General features: G+C 37.4%; 1 protein-coding gene across 4 annotated transcripts in view; it reads right to left on the bottom strand.

The window, feature by feature from the left end:
- Positions 1 to 20,030, bottom strand: part of TENT4A (terminal nucleotidyltransferase 4A) — a 68,277-nt gene that overhangs the window by 7,127 nt on the left and 41,120 nt on the right. For 2 of the 4 annotated variants that reach the window (XM_075744773.1, XM_075744772.1), the window contains exons 9-11: positions 18,894 to 18,994; positions 18,461 to 18,633; positions 6,546 to 6,704 (exon numbers count right to left, since the gene is read on the bottom strand). In XM_075744773.1, coding sequence (XP_075600888.1) covers positions 6,546 to 6,704; positions 18,461 to 18,633; positions 18,894 to 18,994 — 433 coding nt within the window. Of the gene's footprint in view, positions 1 to 6,545; positions 6,705 to 7,146; positions 7,204 to 18,460; positions 18,634 to 18,893; positions 18,995 to 20,030 lie in introns of those variants that run through there. The other 2 variants (XM_075744776.1, XM_075744775.1) reach the window with 2 other exon arrangements.

Below are 20,030 nucleotides of genomic sequence, written 5' to 3'. Positions count from 1 at the left end.
TCCTGAACAGATTTTATAAGATGAGCCAAAACCCATTTCTGCTCCCATTAAAAGGTAAAAACAGCATTTATGCAGCTAGCTGTGAGAGCAGCAAAGAGTCAACACGAAGACTGGAAAGAGCTCAAAAGCAAGAAAAGTTTTAAATATTTCTTATCTTCCAACACTAGAAAACTGGAAGCCTCAAAATCACAAGGGAGCAGGTTATATCAGTCCTTCATATCTTATTTTACTTTGTGCAGTTGTTCTACTAGTAGCCTGTCACAAAGGGAAGCTTTTGGTTCTCTTCACCTTTAACAACAGGTTAGGCAACTATTAATATGACCAATTCAAAGATAAACTAGTATCCGAGAGATCAGAGGGCCTAGTCCCCAGAATGAGTGACTGACAGTAGAGACTACCATCATAAACTGAGCATATTTTCAACTACCTTATGGTAAAGAAACTAGAATGACACACGAAATAAACACCCTTTTTGATCTTGTCACCAGTCAAGTTTCAAAAGTGAGGGGCGAGAGTCAAAACACCACTACCAGAACACAGAACTCATACTGCAACTTTGCTACTATTGTGACATGGGCCATGAAGTGTTATCTGCATACTTGTCATTAAGGAGAACAAGAGATAATAGCTTCTCTAGCATAAAGCTGACAATTTTAGACCTTAAAGAGAAATCTTACCTCACTGAGATTTCTCACCTTTTTATTTGGAACAAAAAAAGTATTATTACAGTGAGCAGATGCAAAACACTTTCCAAATTATGAGCTGATATTAATATAGCACACGTGAAAAAGTCAGTAGAGGAAATGCATATGTGAATATTCAAATCAGTCTCAGTTTGGGAGCAACAATCTGATTACAGTGACATTGGGAGATAAAGATGTACTATGCAAACAAAAATCAGGTATTACTTCTACATTTCCATAAGTCTATCTTTTATTTATGGCTAGGTTTATTTAAGTTCCTAGAAACTACTATTTAGACTTTACGTCTTTCCTGCAACTCAATAACCACTCAGGAAGCAACTAACAAGGTGGCCAGAGACTTTATTAAAGTCATATAAACATCTAGGCTGGATGTTTATATTGAGACCTCTGGAAACCTGGATGTCTGTATGGAGGTGGATGTTTACATGGAGATCTCTGGAAATCATTTCATCCAACCTTCTATTGTAAACAGAATCAGATTAGGTTATCCAAGGTCTAGTCAAGTTGTGTCAGTTTCTACACACGAAGGGATATCACCACATAAAGACTGTCCATATAAATATATGACAATCTAAGATGAAAAATATCTTGAGTACTGTTTTCAGCTGAACAGCCTCTGAAACTCAGATGCAGTTTTTTCTTCTCTCTATTCTTTAGGAAAGGAAATAAAACATCATCATCTTTTCCTAATTTTGCATGTATTAAATCAAAAAACAATGTTCTGTCATACAAAGAAGATGAGAGTCTGACATTTAGAATTGAAACTGTTTCCAAAGTAGACAGTAGTATCCTCCTTCCTTTGCCTAAGAAAATGCATGGACACCAAAAAAGTATTCCACCCTAAATAAGAGTGCTCTAAAAGATAAGAAAAATGCCATTTGGTTGAATGAAAACTTCAGTAACCTCAACAGCTTAGTAATGCCGTTGAATAAACAAATCAGGTCTCTTCTAAATTGAAGTTAACATACTAAAAACTCTGACACATCACACTATACTAAGGGAATTTAAAATATTTGTACATCTGATCAGTTGATGACACTTCCATTCTCAGAAATATTTGGTAAAAATCAACTAGACTTTAGCCTTGACATAAATTAAAATGTATCTTTACAAATGTATCTTTCATCAAAGTGAACTACAGTTAACTGCTTGCATTCATCTAAAAAATACATCTTTGACTCAAGCCCCTGACCAACATTATTTTTGTTTTCATTGCTGCTAACTTTTGAGGAATCATTCCAGAGATACTAGCAGTATCAGCTTTACTAGTGGAGACAAAGCACCACCATTAACAACTGTTCTGGATAAGAGCAAACTCTGAAACAAAATATTTTAGCCAGTGAAGTGCCTGTAAAGCAATATAAACAAGCAGTTTATAAGTCTAAGTGTCTGGTCTTATATGGCCAAACACAAAAGAATCTGAAAAACAAACATTACTTCAAGTTCTTAGAAGAGTTATTTAGACTGTGGCATTTCAGCACTGACATTAAGGTTTTGTTTCCTAGTTTTCTCCCATGCTTCACAACTGAGCCAGTGAATGCTGCTATGAAATTTTCAATGAACATACTCATGATCAGACACCACTCATCTTAAGGGTCTTCGGTGGATGTTTTCTTAGACACACTGGAAGCCAGCACAGCAGAAGTTGTGCTTACTGGCTTTAGATACTCTTTGAATCAAAAGACCACTCTTTGGGGAAAAAAAAGCAACTTAAAAAGTAAAAGAAAAGAGTTGTTCTGACCTAAGCAACATGAAGTTTCTTCTGTCTCTTCATTGGTGACTAAACGACCAGCAATCCAAGAACAAATTGAACTTATTTCATCCTAAAATAACAAGGAAACTAGTCCTTTCTTCTCCACAGCAAGTCACCAAGCAATTTCTTCCCCCTCCATTCATCTGGACATGCATACCAATATCTGTTTTTTCTGCTTATTCCAGTGGGCAGTACTGCTTCATAAACTGTTCTGCTCTCCCAAGTGAAGTTTCAAACTGCTTGTCGGCAAAGTAGAGGAATGATTACCTTGAGAAAGTGATGATGATGATCCTGAAGAGCACATATCTTTTACACGACCCGTATCAGGAGCTTAATTAGTCCCTGAACTACCTGGAAATTATCCAATTAATTATGCAGTATGTAAATCGAGTTGGTAATCACACCAAAGCCATTTCAAAAAAAGAAAGTATTAGGAAGCTCTAGTAGCAGAGAATTTGCCTAGAAGGCTGCAAGTTGTTCAAAATGCAGCTAGTGCTCTTGACATTGGCACCTCCTGTTTTTGAGGGTAATACTGGACACCTAGGTACAGCTTCCAGGTTGAACTGAGGCAGAGAAAGTTGCCAGGGAAAATGCTGAAGACACCATCCAGGAAAATGAATCCCTTTCAAAGACTTTTTGAATATGAAAACACCTGCTGTTAAGAAAAAAGTTTGCACATGTTCAAGTCTATCGGGATATGTGTCCTCTGAGCTAGTAAAATGTGCCCATTAAAAGTTAGGAGCTAGCATGGTCTTAAGTTACATCAACTGCAGAAGGAAAACCACCAACGTAATCTAGCTCAGTCATGCTCCAGAAAGTTGCAGATGAAAAGGAGATGTTTACAGTATTCTGAGTAGAATGATTTAATTTCCCACTTCTGACTTGGTCATATAATCCTTATCAAAAAAGAACATTTCTACTTCACAATACATAAGCTTTCAGTAAATTCAATGCAGAAAAACCATCATCCCATTTCTGAACTGCAGATAGCAAGAAATTCTTCTGATTTATCATGAATCCCAAAGGCACATCTTTGTCAAGCAAAAGCCACATGAAGAAAATCCTTATTTTAAACACATAAGCATTGTACAAACTACTAAAGGAAGCGTTAACAAGTATTGGAAAGGACAGCCAACTAACAAAAAGCCAGAAAAAGTGCTACAAAGCAGTTGTTTTCCAAGATTCAAAATTCCAACAGAGATCCAAAACTCATGTAACACATTGCCTCTTCACAACTGAGGCAGAAACTCTGGATGCCAACTTGTTTTGTACCAACAACTGCATGCCTCAAAACTGGATTGTTTTTTTGTGTAATTTTGATGAAGTCAAGCTCCAGGGTACCTCTTCAGAAAAGCAGAGTTGTTAAGGAAAAGAATAAACTAGAGTAAGCTTGTATTTTAGATGCTGTTTAACTTAAATAGCTCTCCAGTTTTATTTAAAACAAACTTCAAAAGTTTCAGACTGTACACTAGCATGTGTGCCAATAGCAGACACTAAAATAGCAATACATTAACTATTACCTTCTCACTAATAGAAAACATTTCCTGTGCAGATAAGCTGTTTTCTCCTAGATAAGATTCAGCAGTAGAGAACAGGTAAAGGGGAAGAAGAGGGGGGGAAAGAATCTGTGTAAACACTTAGAAGATTAAAAGAAAAGGCATACCTTGAGATACAAGTGGGGCTTGGTAGATGACTGAGGATTGTAGAGGTAGCTGCGAAAAGCAAGTGATAATAGCTTTCAAAAGATGGTACCCCTTCTATGTTAACCTGCCTGCAAGGAAATAGTGGAATACCTGCGGTATGCAAAGGGAAGTAAGCCTGGTCTACATAAAAGAGAGGGTGAGAAACATTTCAGTGAAGTGCCAAAAACAAGCACTTGTGTAGCAACTGAAGAATTTGGGCATCAAGCTATAACATGCCCTAACTCAATGCTGATATTACCAAACACTGAAAATGCAGTCCAGATGAAATTTCTTCATTATTCATCTGAAAGTTTCAATGTTTAAAGCACTAACTTTTGATTTATTCTGTGGTAAGTGGCAGTTACCATCTCTAGACATAACAATCAAACTTACAAGCTGAATAAAAAGTATTCCCTTACATGCCAGGCTCAAAGTATTTTGATCAGCAGCACAAAGTCCAGCTCGAGGTCAGCAGCTAGTGGTCTATCCCAAGAGCTGATAGTAGGGCCAATACTAGTTAACATCTTCGTCAAAGATCTGGAAGATGGGAGAGTGACCCTCTGCACAATTGCGGATGATACAAAATTGGAAGGAATGGCTGATACATAAGATGGTGATACATAAAGAGGGACCTCATCAGACTGGAGAAAAGGGCTGACAGGAATCTCACAAAGTTTGAAAAAAGGAAATGCTAAACTCTTACCTTGGGAAGGAATAATCCCACACACCAGTACACACTGGGCACTGACAAGCTGGAAAGCAGTTTGGCATAAAATCACCAGGGATTCCCAGTGAACTTGAACATGAGCCAGCATCATGCCTCTGCATCAAGGAAGGCCAACAGAATGCTGGGCTACATTAGGAAGAGTATCTCTAGCAGGTCAAAGGAGGTTATCATTTCCCCTCTACTCAGCACTGGTGAGGCCACACATGGAGTGCTGGGCCCAGATCTGAGCTCCCCAGCAATAGAGACATGGACATACAGAAGTGAGTCCAATGAAGGTCCATGAAGGTAAATAAGGGACTGAAACATTTGTCATACAAGTAAATGATGACAGAGCTAGGGCTGTTTAATATCAAGAAGAGAGCACTCAGGAAGGATCTTATAGATAGGTCTAAGTAATAAGATGATGTAAAGAAGATAGAGCCAGACTCTTATTACTGGTGCCTAGTAAAAGATCAAGCAGCAATGGGCATAAGCTGAAATACAGAAAACACCATTAAAATTTAAGAAAACACTTTTTTTACTGGAACAAGTTGGCCAGAACGGTTGGGGAGTCTCCATTCTTGGAGATACTCAAAACCCAGACTGGACAAAGCCTTGAGCAACCTGCTGTAGCTGACCCTGTTTTGGGCAGGAGAGTTGGACTAAGTGACTTCCAGAGGCCACTTCCAACCTCAACTGTTTTGCAATTCTGCAAAATACTTGAACAATCTCAAAGCAGAAACTAAAGTAAATACATCTTGTGTCATGCCCAAAGTGTCAAGGAAGTGCTGATGGCCCTAGATTCCAAACAACTGTGATAGAAGGACTGAGAGAAGAAAAACATAAGAAAATAAGAAAACAGCTCATTATTTTACCATAGGCAACCTACAACCCACAACTTGCATTAAAGCTCATGTGAGGCAGCTCTTTTGACTAATAGTTTTAATAATCAAGATCAAGGGAATATTTTTCTACACAGAGGCACTGAGGCTGTAAGAAAAACTGAGGATTTTTCTCCCCCTTGTACTATAATGGATACATTAGCTAAAATACTTCAGGCTAGTTGAGTAACATACAGTTTCCTTGCACATTCACCTTCCTGCACATTCAAGCACACATTTAATATTTTGGTTAAAATTCTTGTACACATGCCTGTAATTAATTTTCTGTTCTCTATCTTTAAAATGTATTACAGGAAGTTAAAAGCATAATCACATCTGTTCTAATAATTCAAAATCAAGACAACTAAACAAGTCTAGACATGTCAGTATTATTTTTTCAGACTGAAAAACTAGCTTACAGATACACGACCTACATGAAGTTTCTATTTTTAGGACAGGAAGTTAAATGGCCTAAAGATCTGCAAATACCCCACTGGTTAGGCACCAGGAGTCTCAAATACAGCTTAAGGAGTCACACATCTGGCATTCTCCCTTCAACTTATTCCTAGGCATCTGTATGCTGTGGAAGGGCTCTTATATTCAGAGATACATCTCAAACATCAAATCCTTTCCCACCCATTCTTGTCCCCACACTTCTGACATGGCAGATAAGTACTTTTATGATTACATGAAGTTTAGCACATGCTATATGATGGTTATCTTCAGAGGTTTTTAGATTGACAGCACAGCGCAAATGATCTACACTTCCGATTTGATCGCTTTCTCATGAAAAAGTCGCTCCATTTAGTTGGCTCATACCTGATTACTGGCGGCCATTATCAAGGTTCTCGTAGGCGCAGATTGAGGTTTACCACTTGGCATAGGCAATGCGGGTGGTAAACTGGCCATAAGCTGAGTCGGTGCTTGCAGACTGAACTGGTAAACATTAGGAGCTGTGCAAGGTGGTGTATCAGAATCCTTTTGGCAGAGAAAAAGGGGAAAAGAAAAGCAACTTTACAGAAAGTACAGTATATACAGGCTACGCATGTGAAAATGCACCCAAATATCAACTCGTGAATACTTTAAAATTTAATGATTTTTTTCAATGGTAAAAAATAAAATACAAGCCAGCACTATGTTTATTTTACACATCTAGCAAAAGTTTAATTGAACCTGCATCAAGGAGACAATGTGAACATGTCTACGGCAATCACAGGTCAGTTCCAGTCAGCGCAATCTAAAGCCAAAGTTATATCTCTATCAAGTTCAAATTAAAAGATGGGAACTAAGGTTGGGAAAAAAACGGAACAAGAACAGCGACACTGTTAGTGATACAAGTGCTCACATTTTAGGTGTCATGACAATCAGCCCTCTGAACAGTGTTCTGGATTGTACTTATCTGTACGGCAAAGTTACTCACTGTAATTGTTATAGTCTTCTCCCATTCTACCCAGCAACAGCAAAGTTAGGGCTCCACCTACCAAGAAACAAGGAGACGGTCTGCCAGTCAAGACTAGTATATGCACACCAGTCACCCACTTCACTGCTAGTTAGGAGTTCTGTTCCCCTCACTTTCCCTTGGAAAACTGAATGATAATTCTTCAGGGGAAGCAAGATGGATGTAGGATTACAGAAAAAGATACTTAATGGAACTGATATTACCAATTACTATTCCTCCTCCTTCCAGCCTGATCAACAGCAATTACAGATGCACCAGAAGCAATCATACAGGTGATGTTAAAACTGTGTGCCTGGAGCACTTAAACAAGCAGCAAGGAGGCAAGCACAGATGCAGGGGTTTATAGTAATTACTGAAGTCTAAAAACACACAATTGACCGCCTCAATTCTTAAATGACCAATTATTTTCTAAGTTGAGAAAGTTGAAAAGCAAGCTATAGCCTTTTGAAACAACTTTGAACACAGATCTTGTAAAACTTATTTTTCAGCCATAACACAATGCTAACAGATAAGTACCTTTCCCTACATTTTACTGCTGCTTTTTACCTTGTACTTAAGTCCAAAGTATTCTGAACTTGAAAATAATGGAAAAACTTACTCTTTACCCCAAACCACTAGTGTTTTTTCCACTTCCAGCCATCTGACTCAAAATATAGCAAAGTATAGCAAGCGATGTGGCTTGGCCAATTACTAGTTTAGGAGTTACCATACTAAAAGACACTATTGCCTCAGCATCAAGGATCTTTACTGTTAAAGTAATTACTGAAATATTCTATTGCTCTTTCTTAAAAGATTCATTGCTTGGAAGCAAAGACTCTTCACTTAAACCAAGCAAACTTTAAATAGACCTCCAGCAGTACCACTTGCCCTCACATGGCCTTGCTTTCTGAATTAGATTCTTAGTTAGAGAATGGGCTGTCTAGGAAAATACTTTCAAGAACAGAAACAAGAAAATATTTTAAAGCTTTTCTTGAGGAAAGGAGAAGGTAATTTAAGAAAGACTGACAGTTGTGAATACTGAGCAGCCTAAGCAATGAACTAGTAGAAAGCAACATTTGCATCCCAACTGAAGTGAATATCCACTGTAGAAACAGTATTCAATAAATCTGTCAGCTATATAGAACAATCACTCCTTTATTGGTCCATATGAAGTTGTGCTTACTTAAAAATAAGTTCTTTCTAGAAGGAAGCTGCTTTCCTACTGGGTCAGCTAGTAGTAAAAGTTACAGTGTGCCTCTGTGAAGCAGTTTCAGATATTTGTGTCATGATCATACTGGTAACAAGAATCTGTGCAGAAATTTAAGTCTTATTTATGAGATGAGATGTTTACTATTTAATAAATATGTTCACAGTGGGCAACTACATGCTGTAGCACTGATCAAGAAATTCACCTTAGCTGTATGCACACACAAAGCCAACTGTCTGGCTGAGATGGCATTTTTCTCCTTTACTCAATCCTACAATATTAGCCACAGGAACAGGCTATGGTCTCTACAAAGATGAAGCCAATACATTGTTAACCAAGAAGGTTGTAGAGTCAGGTACACGTGCAAGAACTTAGTTTTCTAAGTTTCATGGAATTATTAAAAAGCTTACGAAAAGTGGGAAAAATAAAGAGGGGGTAGTCATGTTTGAACAGACAACTTGTGAGCATGCTCACAAGTAACCATGAGTGGGCAGATGGGATGGAAAAGGGGATCTTACTGTCTATCCAAACCAATGCGTTATCTTCTGCAATGCAACCTTCACAAACCTGACCAAAGAATAGTTTTGGTTCCTCCACTCAAAGAATCTCCCCTTTCTCTTCTGCTTAGACACAATTAGATCCCCTGCAGATTTCACATACCTAATCCAGATGGGACACTTCCCATTTATAAGATTTCTAAGGGATTTTGTGCAACAAAACATTAACTCCAATATGGAAGCAACAGAAGATGGAAGAGAAAAGGAAGTCATATGGTTTAACTGAGACTAGATACATTTCAGCACAGGGAAGCTTGTGTTGCTTTATTTTAATTTTGTAATAGATATGTTCTTCTGTCTCAATATTATTTACTGATACACATCTCATACAAGTAGATTGTATCTCTCTTCTGAGGCAATCCTGGATTGCTAACAGGATTATTGTCTAGAGTTGATATGCTGATTTATCAGCATCAAAATCCTTTTGTGAAGAGCTTTATCTTCCTTACTCAAACTGAAAGGTTAACCTCAGTGATCAGAAAATTGAGCCTAATGTGAACAAAACTGATTTTCCACAAGCACTGCCTATACTGAAGGATTAAGTCTTACTTGGTCTTCTGGACAGGATTCTTAAGTGTAATGTGCAAGCTTGAAACATTACAGAAGCTCAGAAGACCTACAAGTAAGTAAATGCATACAGGTAATACTCTGACATTTTAGATCCACGTCTGGAAGACAAGAGCTCTGACCTGTACTAAGGTAAGGGCTACAGAAGTCACATTGTAAAAAGATGAAAGTAAAATATAGGACTAAGATCCCTCAATTCATTTTAGCAAATAATCTAGGAATAAAGGTACAATGACTACACTAAGAGCCAAGATACTATGAATACCAATCATACTGAGTCCCTCATCCTGGAAGGAAAATTTCTAAAGATATGCTTTTGGAAACAAAGAGAGACTGCCAGATATAGGTTTATCCTACTGGGAAGTTTCTATTTTAAAACATACTCTTTAAACCAGTGTCAACTTCCTGAGTAAGAACTTAAGTACTTCTAAGGAAGATTCCTACTATTCATAGCCTTGATTGCTGAGTACCTTAATGTTGGAAAGAAAATAAAGTATGAAAGAGACCTAGAAACTCAAGTGCCACTGTTGAACTCCCATCTAACTGCAAATTTTGCTTGAGAAATGGGATCCCCTAGCCTCCTCTCTAGACACAAACAGTGAAACAAGTCATATGAAAGATGAAGAGCTGAAGCAATCTTACAATCCAAACTTCTTCTCTTCCTGACATCGGAAAAGAACAAAAAAAATCCTTCACTGTTCTGCAAAATGCATCTCCCATCACAAAGTCCCAGGATCTCATTAGCAAGAGAATATTTACTTGCCAGAAGCTCCTTACTAACTAGGTCGGGCTGAAAGAGCTTATTTCAATTCCATTAATAACTCAAGGCTTAAGATACAAGGTAAACTGTACTGGTACATTCATCCATCAAGACAGTAGTTCAGTTTCCACAAATTTCATGTGCACTCAATTATACTCATAAGCTTTCTTTCCATGATTCTAAATGCATGAAAAAGTGGTGCTTTCTGCTTTGTTTCATGATATACTCAGCTGAGAATTTTCAACTGACTGACAATAGCTACCATTTTAGAGCATTCAATTTCCAAGACAGTATTTTTTTTAAAAGCTGGAGTGGCCTGAATAGATTACTTCACAATCGCAGTCTAAGTTTTGGCCCAGTGGTAAAAGAGTAACTATCCTAAAAGTCAGTATTCAGAAATCAAAACTTAAACAATAGAATGCAAGTTTCTTGATAATGTGACAGATTTGGGTTCTTACACCCCACTGCAAGAATGAACTACAGAGGTCTTGGCAAAAAGGTTCTTACTGTTTCCATTCTCCAAACTTTTCCCACTAATTAAAGAATTTTTTTTCCTCTTTCCCACAACATTCAGGAGCCAGAAGCTGTGAGAACAATGACCACTTCAATAAAAATTATGTTCCATCTTTGAAAGCAAAGAACTGAAAATAGTGAGAAAATTAGTAGTTTTAGTTAACACTTTATACAGATTTTTTCATGTGCTCCTCTCCTTTCTTATTATTAAAGTGATTTAACAGATAACTGCTGCCAGTCTTACTCCTTTTGCCTCTTTTCCCATTCTGTCCTTCACCATTATACCTGCATTAGAATTTGACATTATGATGAGCTAATTCACAGAAGTGAACCACAGAAACAGTAATCCCCTTTTTACTAGCTTCACTTTCTGAATGAGCTCACCACAGGATTAGACGAACACGAGTGCAGAAAAGCAGGAGCAGCTAGTGAACAGAACCATCCCTAGCAAGAACACCTAGCTACTGGATTAGCTTAGTAAAAGTGTAAAACTACTCCTTGGAATATAAAGCAGCTCTAGAAAGCTTCAGACATTTCATAGTTTAGGGTCACATGCAGGAGCAGAACTTCAGTGCATGCTCTTGTTTGAATGGTTTTCATCCCAGAATACTTAACTCTGCTTGACAAATCAATGTGCTTCCAAGGTGATTTAATAGATTACACACCCCCATCTCATTTCTTCCACATCAGCTTGTGCCATTTCCCTTTTTGGTAGGTAGAGCCATAACTTTAACTATGGTGTAAATAAAGTAGAATTAAGATGAACAAAATTTCTACTTCTATGGGAGGTCACAGGGTAGAGAATTTACATCAATATAGTTGCACCATTTCCATTTGCTAGCCTATAAACAATACAAAACAGTCTTGAGTAAGACACAATCGGTTGATCTTTCTGCCTTTAGGTCAACTGCATTACAAAGGAAATATCTCGGTCATTGTGCTTACAGGAGGGGACAAGTGAAAGAAGGTATATAGGATGCACAAGCAAACTGGAAAATATGCATCCTCCAAAAGCAATAGTGTTCATTTTACAGAAAGACAACTAAAAATGTAATCAAATTAGTATCTACCAAGATTAAATACAAGCACAGCACCCCTTTAATTTCACCTCATCATAACCTGCCAGGCCTGATTGTGGGCTTATTCCATGTTTTATCAATACCCACTGTATTTCAGATAAGCCATCTGAAATAAAAAAAAAGTCTCAGAAGTATGTAATTTCAAATTTTCTTTCTTACTGCTAGTACTTTCATTTCACATGCTTTCAATTGGTCTGTATTGTTAAGACTACAGTAACATTTCAAGTTAGCCTTTTTCAAGTTAAGCACTAAATTATACAATTTATTACGCAAGCTGAACATATGCCATACTGGAATATAAATATTGAATTTAGGTTTTCTTCCATCCTAAATTGGCTTAGGTACCCCTATTCTTTTTCAGGGGAGGGAATGTTAAGATACAGCAACGACACAACTAGCCTTTGGCATCAGAATGTAGTCTGAGCTTGACTTTTACAAAATTGTGTGTTTCTCTCCTTACTTCACTGACATCATAGCAGCAAAATCCAATTTTACTTGCTGATTTACACATTCTCTCTGTACCCTTTGCTGCTTAGAACAGCTTGTTATTAAATAAAATTATAATTTTGTGTTCAAAATTTCTGCAAAGCTGCAGGAGGCACAATTTACTCTTACTTCAAGTAGATACAGATAAAAGCCTGCTCAAGCAACTGAGAAGAACTGAAGGACAGCATGACACAGTATACAACAGCACACGGTCGGAGATATGGGTTAAAAAAACAAAACCAAGTGTAGGACTATATGATGAAAGAGTAAAACAGGCAAAAGCAGCACTGGAAAAATTTGTTCCCCTCTGGTCCACATAAACTGTCAGTAATCTGCACAGCAAGAACAGGAGAAAAAAGTAGAGTTTTAAAGGATTTGGGGCTTACACTCTTATTAAGTGTCCCAAATGTGAATCAAATGCTTTTTCCTGGTAACATCAAGTTGTCTGTGTCTGCACACTCACAGTTACCCACTGCTTTATTTGGAGACTAGCTGGCTGCAAGTCAGAACTTGCATCTTTCTTTAAAGACTAAAGATTAAGAAGCCTACTTTTTAGAGCACTTGCCTCTATTTGTTCAGGATGGGAAAGAAAGTAAGATAGAATCTGCATTCTTCTAGAAAAAGATTATCAACTATCCATACACATATTTGAATTGTTACATGGGTTAGGACATAACAACATCCAGGCATGTAGAAAGAAGGGTGAAAATCTGTATAGTTCTTGCTCTCAGACTGAGAATTTTGTTAGGCCACCCCTCTTCTGCACCCCCTCCATACACATACAATTTCAATTGGAACTCTACAAATTAATCCTAGTCATTAAGATAGATTTAGCAAGACTACAAGAAGAGCTGTTACAGTAACTGTTCTGAAGTGTCTGTCCCTCTATTACAGATAAGCACATACCTTAAAACTGCAAATTTAATCACTATAAAAAAAGCAATATTTATCAGGTCATATGTCATATATTCTATCACCTCTATCTGTGACTAGGGAAGTACAACAGTTCCTGCTAATAAGCTGAAATTCAGTCTTTGACTAACAGGAAGGGGTCATGGTGATAACTTCATTAAACACGTTGAGTTCAAGTACTAAGCCACAATTACTGCAGAGCAAGTAACAGTTCCAAAGTCAGCGTGTATCTTATATGTATTCAACAGAATGATAGGAATAATGAGTATTAGTCTTATCAGTCATATTTATATACTGCTCTCACAATGTAAGCAGCCGATCAAAGTACTGAACACATCACACTTCAATACAGTGAAAAGACACATTCCATTAAACACTTAAGGTACCGATGGGCGTATCCTCTAACTGATGGGGGAAGAAAGGTGGGCAGATCAAACACTGATATTCTAATGAAAGGTTGTTATAAAGCCTGAACAGCAATGGCTACAGCTAAAATGTCAAGAACAGTCTGAAAGAACATATTGTAAATGCTAAGAAGTTAAATAGAGGCAAGGATTGCGTTCTCCTCCAAACTAGACTACACAGGTACATTGTTCACTGATACTTCAGCTACCTTGACATGACTGCATGGTCTTGAGAAGTCAGAACTCTTCACAAAATAACCTCATCATAGAACCCCAAAGAATATTATCACCAGAAACACTGAGATAAGTTGTATGAAATTTCTTACATCCAAACTTCTAACAGACAACTTTGAGATTCTGTGCTGGACTGGATCTGAGATTATATATCCATTAGGTAGCAGAAAAGAGGTTTTAAACTTTCCTATGAGCCATTACATCTGTTCCTGATATGCAGGTATCACTGTCACATAAAATGCTATGCTTTATCTGGCATAATAACATCAAAACTGTGGAGCATACTTAGCACCAAAAATTATACCAGACTAATAAAGCTAATAAAAAGCTAATGAGCTAATAAAAAGCAGCTTTCCACAATGCTTAAGCAACAAGAAATCCAGGTCACCAGTTACAGAGTGCAGGTCCAGAACAAAAAAGCACCCAGGAAAAAAAAAGACATTTTCAAAAGGAATTTGGTTACCACTTAGGTTCTCAGACTGACATCTGCAACTAGCCAGAACAAGCAGAGAGCTGGGGGTGAACATAGCTCATTTCATCTGGTTTCAGATCCTCAAAACAATCACTTAACTCAATATAAAGTTTAAAGTGAGATTTCCCGATGTCAGACGCTTATTTTCTATTGCAGAACAGTTTGACTCTTGCTCCCATACAGTAAAAACTCACAGACTTTGCACTGTCCTTGGTGGCAAAGATATTTATAAAGCATCTTCCATTATTCACATCAACATTTGTTGGATCATGTGGGAATGCGTAGTATTTTGCAACTTACCTGTTTGCACGAGTAAGTGAAGAATACATACCACCTTTTTGTCAGGGCAGCATATGGTATTTTAAATAGCTGCCCAGCAGAATACTTCATTGAGAAAAGACTTACTACAGAGATCAGTTTGATAATTAACAGAATTCCAGAAAAATGTATGTGCAGTTGAATACATTTTGATGATCAGATTCCTTGTATCCATATGTTTATTTCCATGTGTTCCTCGGTTTGCTCCTGACCACTAATGTTTATATTCTTCACAGAGCTGAAGTAACAGGGCAGGAACTTTAGTAATCAGTATTTTGCAAGGAACTACATTAGAAGTGCCAGTGAGAGAGTCAGAGCTCTATGTTGACATGTAAAGTAAGACAATCCCATAAACTGAACAGCTATCTCACTAACAGTAATAGTGATACCAGAAGACAGATTTCTCTTCCACACAGTCTTTGATCCAAAATTTACCAGTCCTTACAAAAGCCTTCTTTTGTGACTAAGATTTTCCAGTTTGCTAGGACCCTTAATAAAAGACAGCACAACTAAAATTTCATCAGCCAGCACTAGCATAAGGCATTTTGTGAGTAGCTTTGCTGCCTTAGAAAATCCATAAAAGGATACTTTTTGTACAAATTGTTATTTAAAGTCTCATTAGATCCAGTTCTTGGATTTTGGGCTGTGCAGACAGTGACCCAGAAGTGTGTTGCCATGCAAGCTAGTCTTGGACATGCAGAGATGAAAGCAATCATCCTCCTGAATTTGAGCCGGTGTACTGAGGAAAAACATCTAAAACACATGGGGAAAAGAGAAGGCGTCCTTGAAGGAGGCAGTTCTCTTGTTCCTCAGTGGTATATAAGTTCTCATCTTCAAAAGGTTACTATTGGTATGGTCCCCAAAGGAAGGAAAGTAGTAGCAGGAACAGAAAGAACTCAGGGTAGTAACTTTAAGGTCTTATATCCCTATACTTCCATTTATCTGAGTATGTACAAAAGTTGAGGCTGACTTCTAAATGTTAGCTCTGATTTATGCCAATCCAGTCTCCAGAAAAACCTGCTCCTTTTTATTGTTCTATTTGACACCTGTTCTCCTGCTGCTGGAACAGATCTATAACCATTGCTATCTCTGAAAGCAGTCATAAGTCCAAGACACCAGGAGCCTTATCTATTCAGCTGCTGAGCTACATTTACCAACTATAAGGCAAAATCTGTAACGCTGCTAGAACTTCAAGGAAGCAAATCTTTAAAAACCATACAGCATGCTGTATTACAACCAAACTAACTACTGTTACAATGAACTATTAAACTACAGGGTTTAACAAAAATTCTAGGATCCCTATGAGCAATACTACATTGCTTTGATAATGCTTGCATACTTAATATATACTGCCAATACTGCTTCCAGGACATAGTGACAAATATATGCAAGGCCTCCAGACTTATGCCAGTGTACAGTGATGAAATGACTTCAGAATATAGCTACCTCTGTGCTAGAGTGGATGGGTGGAATAGTTAAACTTCAGTAGAAGCTGAAGTTCAGAGAGGAGCAATACAATCAAGTAAAGTCACAAGTTGCCAAGCCTATTTCCTTTTCCTCAAGGCATATAAGCTGACTGCTATTATATTGGTGGGCAGATCTCAGAAAGGTCAAGGTGCAGCTGATCACTATTACTAGCGAAACTGTAGCAGTAAATTGAAAAGCAAATATACTGTCCAGTTCCTCTGGACTTAAGACAGCTAGGATCTTGCAGTTGATACACAGCAAAAGATATTATGCAGTCATGCAAAATACATGTCCAGAAACATGACACAGATCTTGTGCTTAAGGTTAACAGTGACATCATAGGGATGAGTAGTTTGCTATTGAAATAAAACCTTATTTATTGGGAAGAGAGCAGCAAATTCAATCTAGGATCTCTCTGCCTCCTGCATTTTCTTTATAATCTGTACCTTGCTTTCAGTCTTCAGTATCAGAGAAGCTCAAAAGATTTAAGTTTAAATGAATATATAAACATTCCTGAAGAAAAATCCTTCCACAAGATCAGAGCTAACACTACAGTGATGAGATGCACCATATTCATATTCCCCTGAAGCTAGTACCAAAGTTCACTTTATCATACCTATTTGCAATGCATCAGAAGTTTTGGCACAAATAGCAGTTGTCACACATGCTAGATGTTCCTTTGCTGGAACCTGGGCATAGTATCATGCCCCATCATGCCACAGATAACCTCTTCAACTCCAGCAGAATAGGTTTCTCTTCCTGAATCAGATGCAGCTCAGGACTGCTCACCCAGAACTTGCTCATCCTCACATATCCAAGTGTAAGTAGGATGAACTCATCAGTTATTTGTCAGAAAGCTGCCATGCCATTCCATTCCAAATTAAAATAACATGCTGGCAGTCTACTAAGGACACAATACCAATAAATGACCAGGGCTTAAACTAGGGTCTGTCACAAGCACATGGGCATAAGGCTTTTTATTTTGTTAAAAAGGGTAGCATTTCCATTTACTTTGTGCATGCCCAAACTGACTGCAGGTCTTAGAGAGCTGCTTTTTCATTTTTCATTAATTTCTCTAACATCAGGCAACGAAGTTGCATCTTTAACATCAGGCAAAAAGGGACTAAGGGGAGGTCATAACCTCTCACCACCCATTATGATGGGAGTGCACGAATCTTAAGCAGATATTTGCATTTTCTCATAAGACTTATTACAGCAAAATCTTTTTCACTGACATACTCAAACCAGGAGCATGGCTAGTAGTATCACTGGTAAGCATCATGCTGTTCTTTTTCCATTGGCCAGATGGTGCAACTAAAACTTCCACCATATTTACTGGAGGTGGAATGAAAAGACAATTCAACACAGAAAATTCAGTAGCGTAAAGGAATTACAGAAAGTAACCAGAACATATAAAGAAGGTACTCGTCCCTCAAGTTACCAAATTTTTATTGAATACAATTCTTAACTTTTAATTCCATATTTGACTAGATTTTGAAAACAGTCAAGAAAGGGGTACTTGGACCTCTCTTGGCATCATTCAGTTATTCACTGTTGTAGTTAACTGGATATTACATCTTATTCCAGTCAATGCCTCTACCTAGCACAGAATGCTTCTGTAGATTTATAATGAGCACCTCATGCCATGTAATGCAATTTCATGCTTTATAATCTGCATTACCTAATTCCATGTTGATTTAACTCCCTACTGAAATAAAAACACTTTATAGAATCTTAAGGGTCTGGGAACATACCTAAGGAGAATACAGCCTCCTCTTGCAGGAAGTTACAGTAAAACCCAACAATTACTTTCAAACTGCACTTTCAAAGAAGGAAGCTGACATCAAGATTTTACATATGAAGGCCCCATTACCATTAAAACATTAACTAACTGCTTGGCTGAAAATAGTAAGAAATATTAATCACCTTCACAGCACAACATGATGTTCATGTTCAATTTGGGGTGTGGGGAAAAAGGACCAGAATTTGACAGTGGGAGATTTTGCTTGATGGGAAGATTTATGAAGATGTATTTCCATTCTTCTACTTAATTAACTACTATTAACTTGGGCTTTTATCTTTTATTACATCTAACTACTACTACAAAGAGTACCAAATATTTAGGATGGAATTAAGACCCATTTAATTTAATGAAAAAATATTAAATTTCAGTACTTTTTTCTGAGCAGGGGAAGCTATTCATGTGCTGTAGCAGCTTAGGGATAGTATCACATTAACTGCTGTTATATCAGTTGAGGCTTTGAAGAATATGATAAACTCTGCTTGTTATTAGTTTAATTCATTAAAAGAAAAAGCTTACAATGTCACTGCCGGAGAGTGATGATACAGAAGAGGCAGATGAGCCAGAGGATAACTGTTGCGTACTAGCCAAAGACAAAGCCAAGCGTTGGTTGTAAGATGGTTCAGAGTCTCTATTCTGTTGCTGTTCTCCATTGCATGGAGTTATCTGGTCTCTTATTTTCAACCTATTATCTGTTAACAGAAAACATAAGCATCATTTAAGAGCACAGAATACAAACACACGGGCCTTGAAGTCTAAGAAGAGCTGCAGTTTAACAAGCTAATTGAAAAACAGGCTCAAAGAAAACTAGTCTTGGGTTAGAAAGTTACAAATTCGTTTTATTTTTTTCCATACATATCTGAATGATTCATTTCAAGGCATGAGTATTTTGAATTATATCAGATTCAAGAAAAAAATTTAAGTTGGTGTCAAAGATTCCTGCTATACCTACCAAGTTCAGGTGATAAATTAATTTTGCTCCCCCACTTCTTTTTAATCCAAGCCCTGTAGTCAATCACTTCTTGGGTCACTTTGATGATTCTACCTAGTGTGCTAAAAAAAATTTTCAATTAAATATTAAACAAAGACTGTTAGTTACATACTTGCAAGCATTTCAACAAGCAATCAAATTATGCTACAAGACAATTTAAGATATCCCGAACCAAAGAATCCTTTTGAACTTTCATTTTCTTAGCACACCATTTAATCCACTGGAATATCACAATTTTTAAATTAGTATATTACTTTTCTACCATACTAACATGCAAGCGCTGACACATCGGTAACACTTTGTATTTCTAAATGGAGTGCATCTTAGTTATCAAGAATGTACATGCAGATACCAGTGTACTTGATAGTAGGAATTTACACGTTCTTACATTTCTCCATGCAGAATATATTTTTTCCCCCACAGAATCTGGATTACAACAGTTATGGGATGTACTGAAGACATTAATATCCCAGCTGACCTTCACACTGAAGACAGAGACCTTCGCTAGTCCTTGCTCACAGATTCACAAAACAACTTAAAAGGTGTAAGATCCCCACAATTATAAAGGAAGTACCATGGATCGTGAGGTAGTGAAAACAAGAAACAGACTGGCTCCAAAACCAGAATACATTAGAATTTAAGAAAATTCATTACAGTAAGTCGTTCAGAGAAAAAGCCTACCTGGTCCTGCTGAACAGTGACCAGTTATCAACAAGTACAAAGTAATGTTTTTCCAACATACCTTCCCAACATTCAGCTATTTGAATTGTACTTCTTGAGCAGGAGTTGTGCCCTTGTTTGAGAGCTAAACTTTCAAGCTTTCCTTTCATCAGGGACTAGGGGCTGAAACACTAACTATAAACTCCACACTCAAGATACATGAGGGACTGACTATTGTACAAAAATGGGCTGTGAAAAGTTACCATCTCAGAGAAGGTAACGTTATTTTAGTTTTGAAAATCTTCAACAGTTATAATAAAGCTTATTTTGAATTTCACATCAAAGGCACATTGTACCTGTACCAGATTTTTCTTTTGGTTTAGGTGTATAATGGGAAGGGAAAACATATATAGCCTAAATGCATTTAGACTGCCTTTA

The sequence above is a fragment of the Balearica regulorum genome, chromosome 2 (assembly GCF_011004875.1).
Source record: "Balearica regulorum gibbericeps isolate bBalReg1 chromosome 2, bBalReg1.pri, whole genome shotgun sequence".
In the NCBI taxonomy this organism is placed as follows: Eukaryota; Metazoa; Chordata; class Aves; order Gruiformes; family Gruidae; genus Balearica; species Balearica regulorum.
This window is presented reverse-complemented; position numbering and strand designations above follow the sequence as displayed.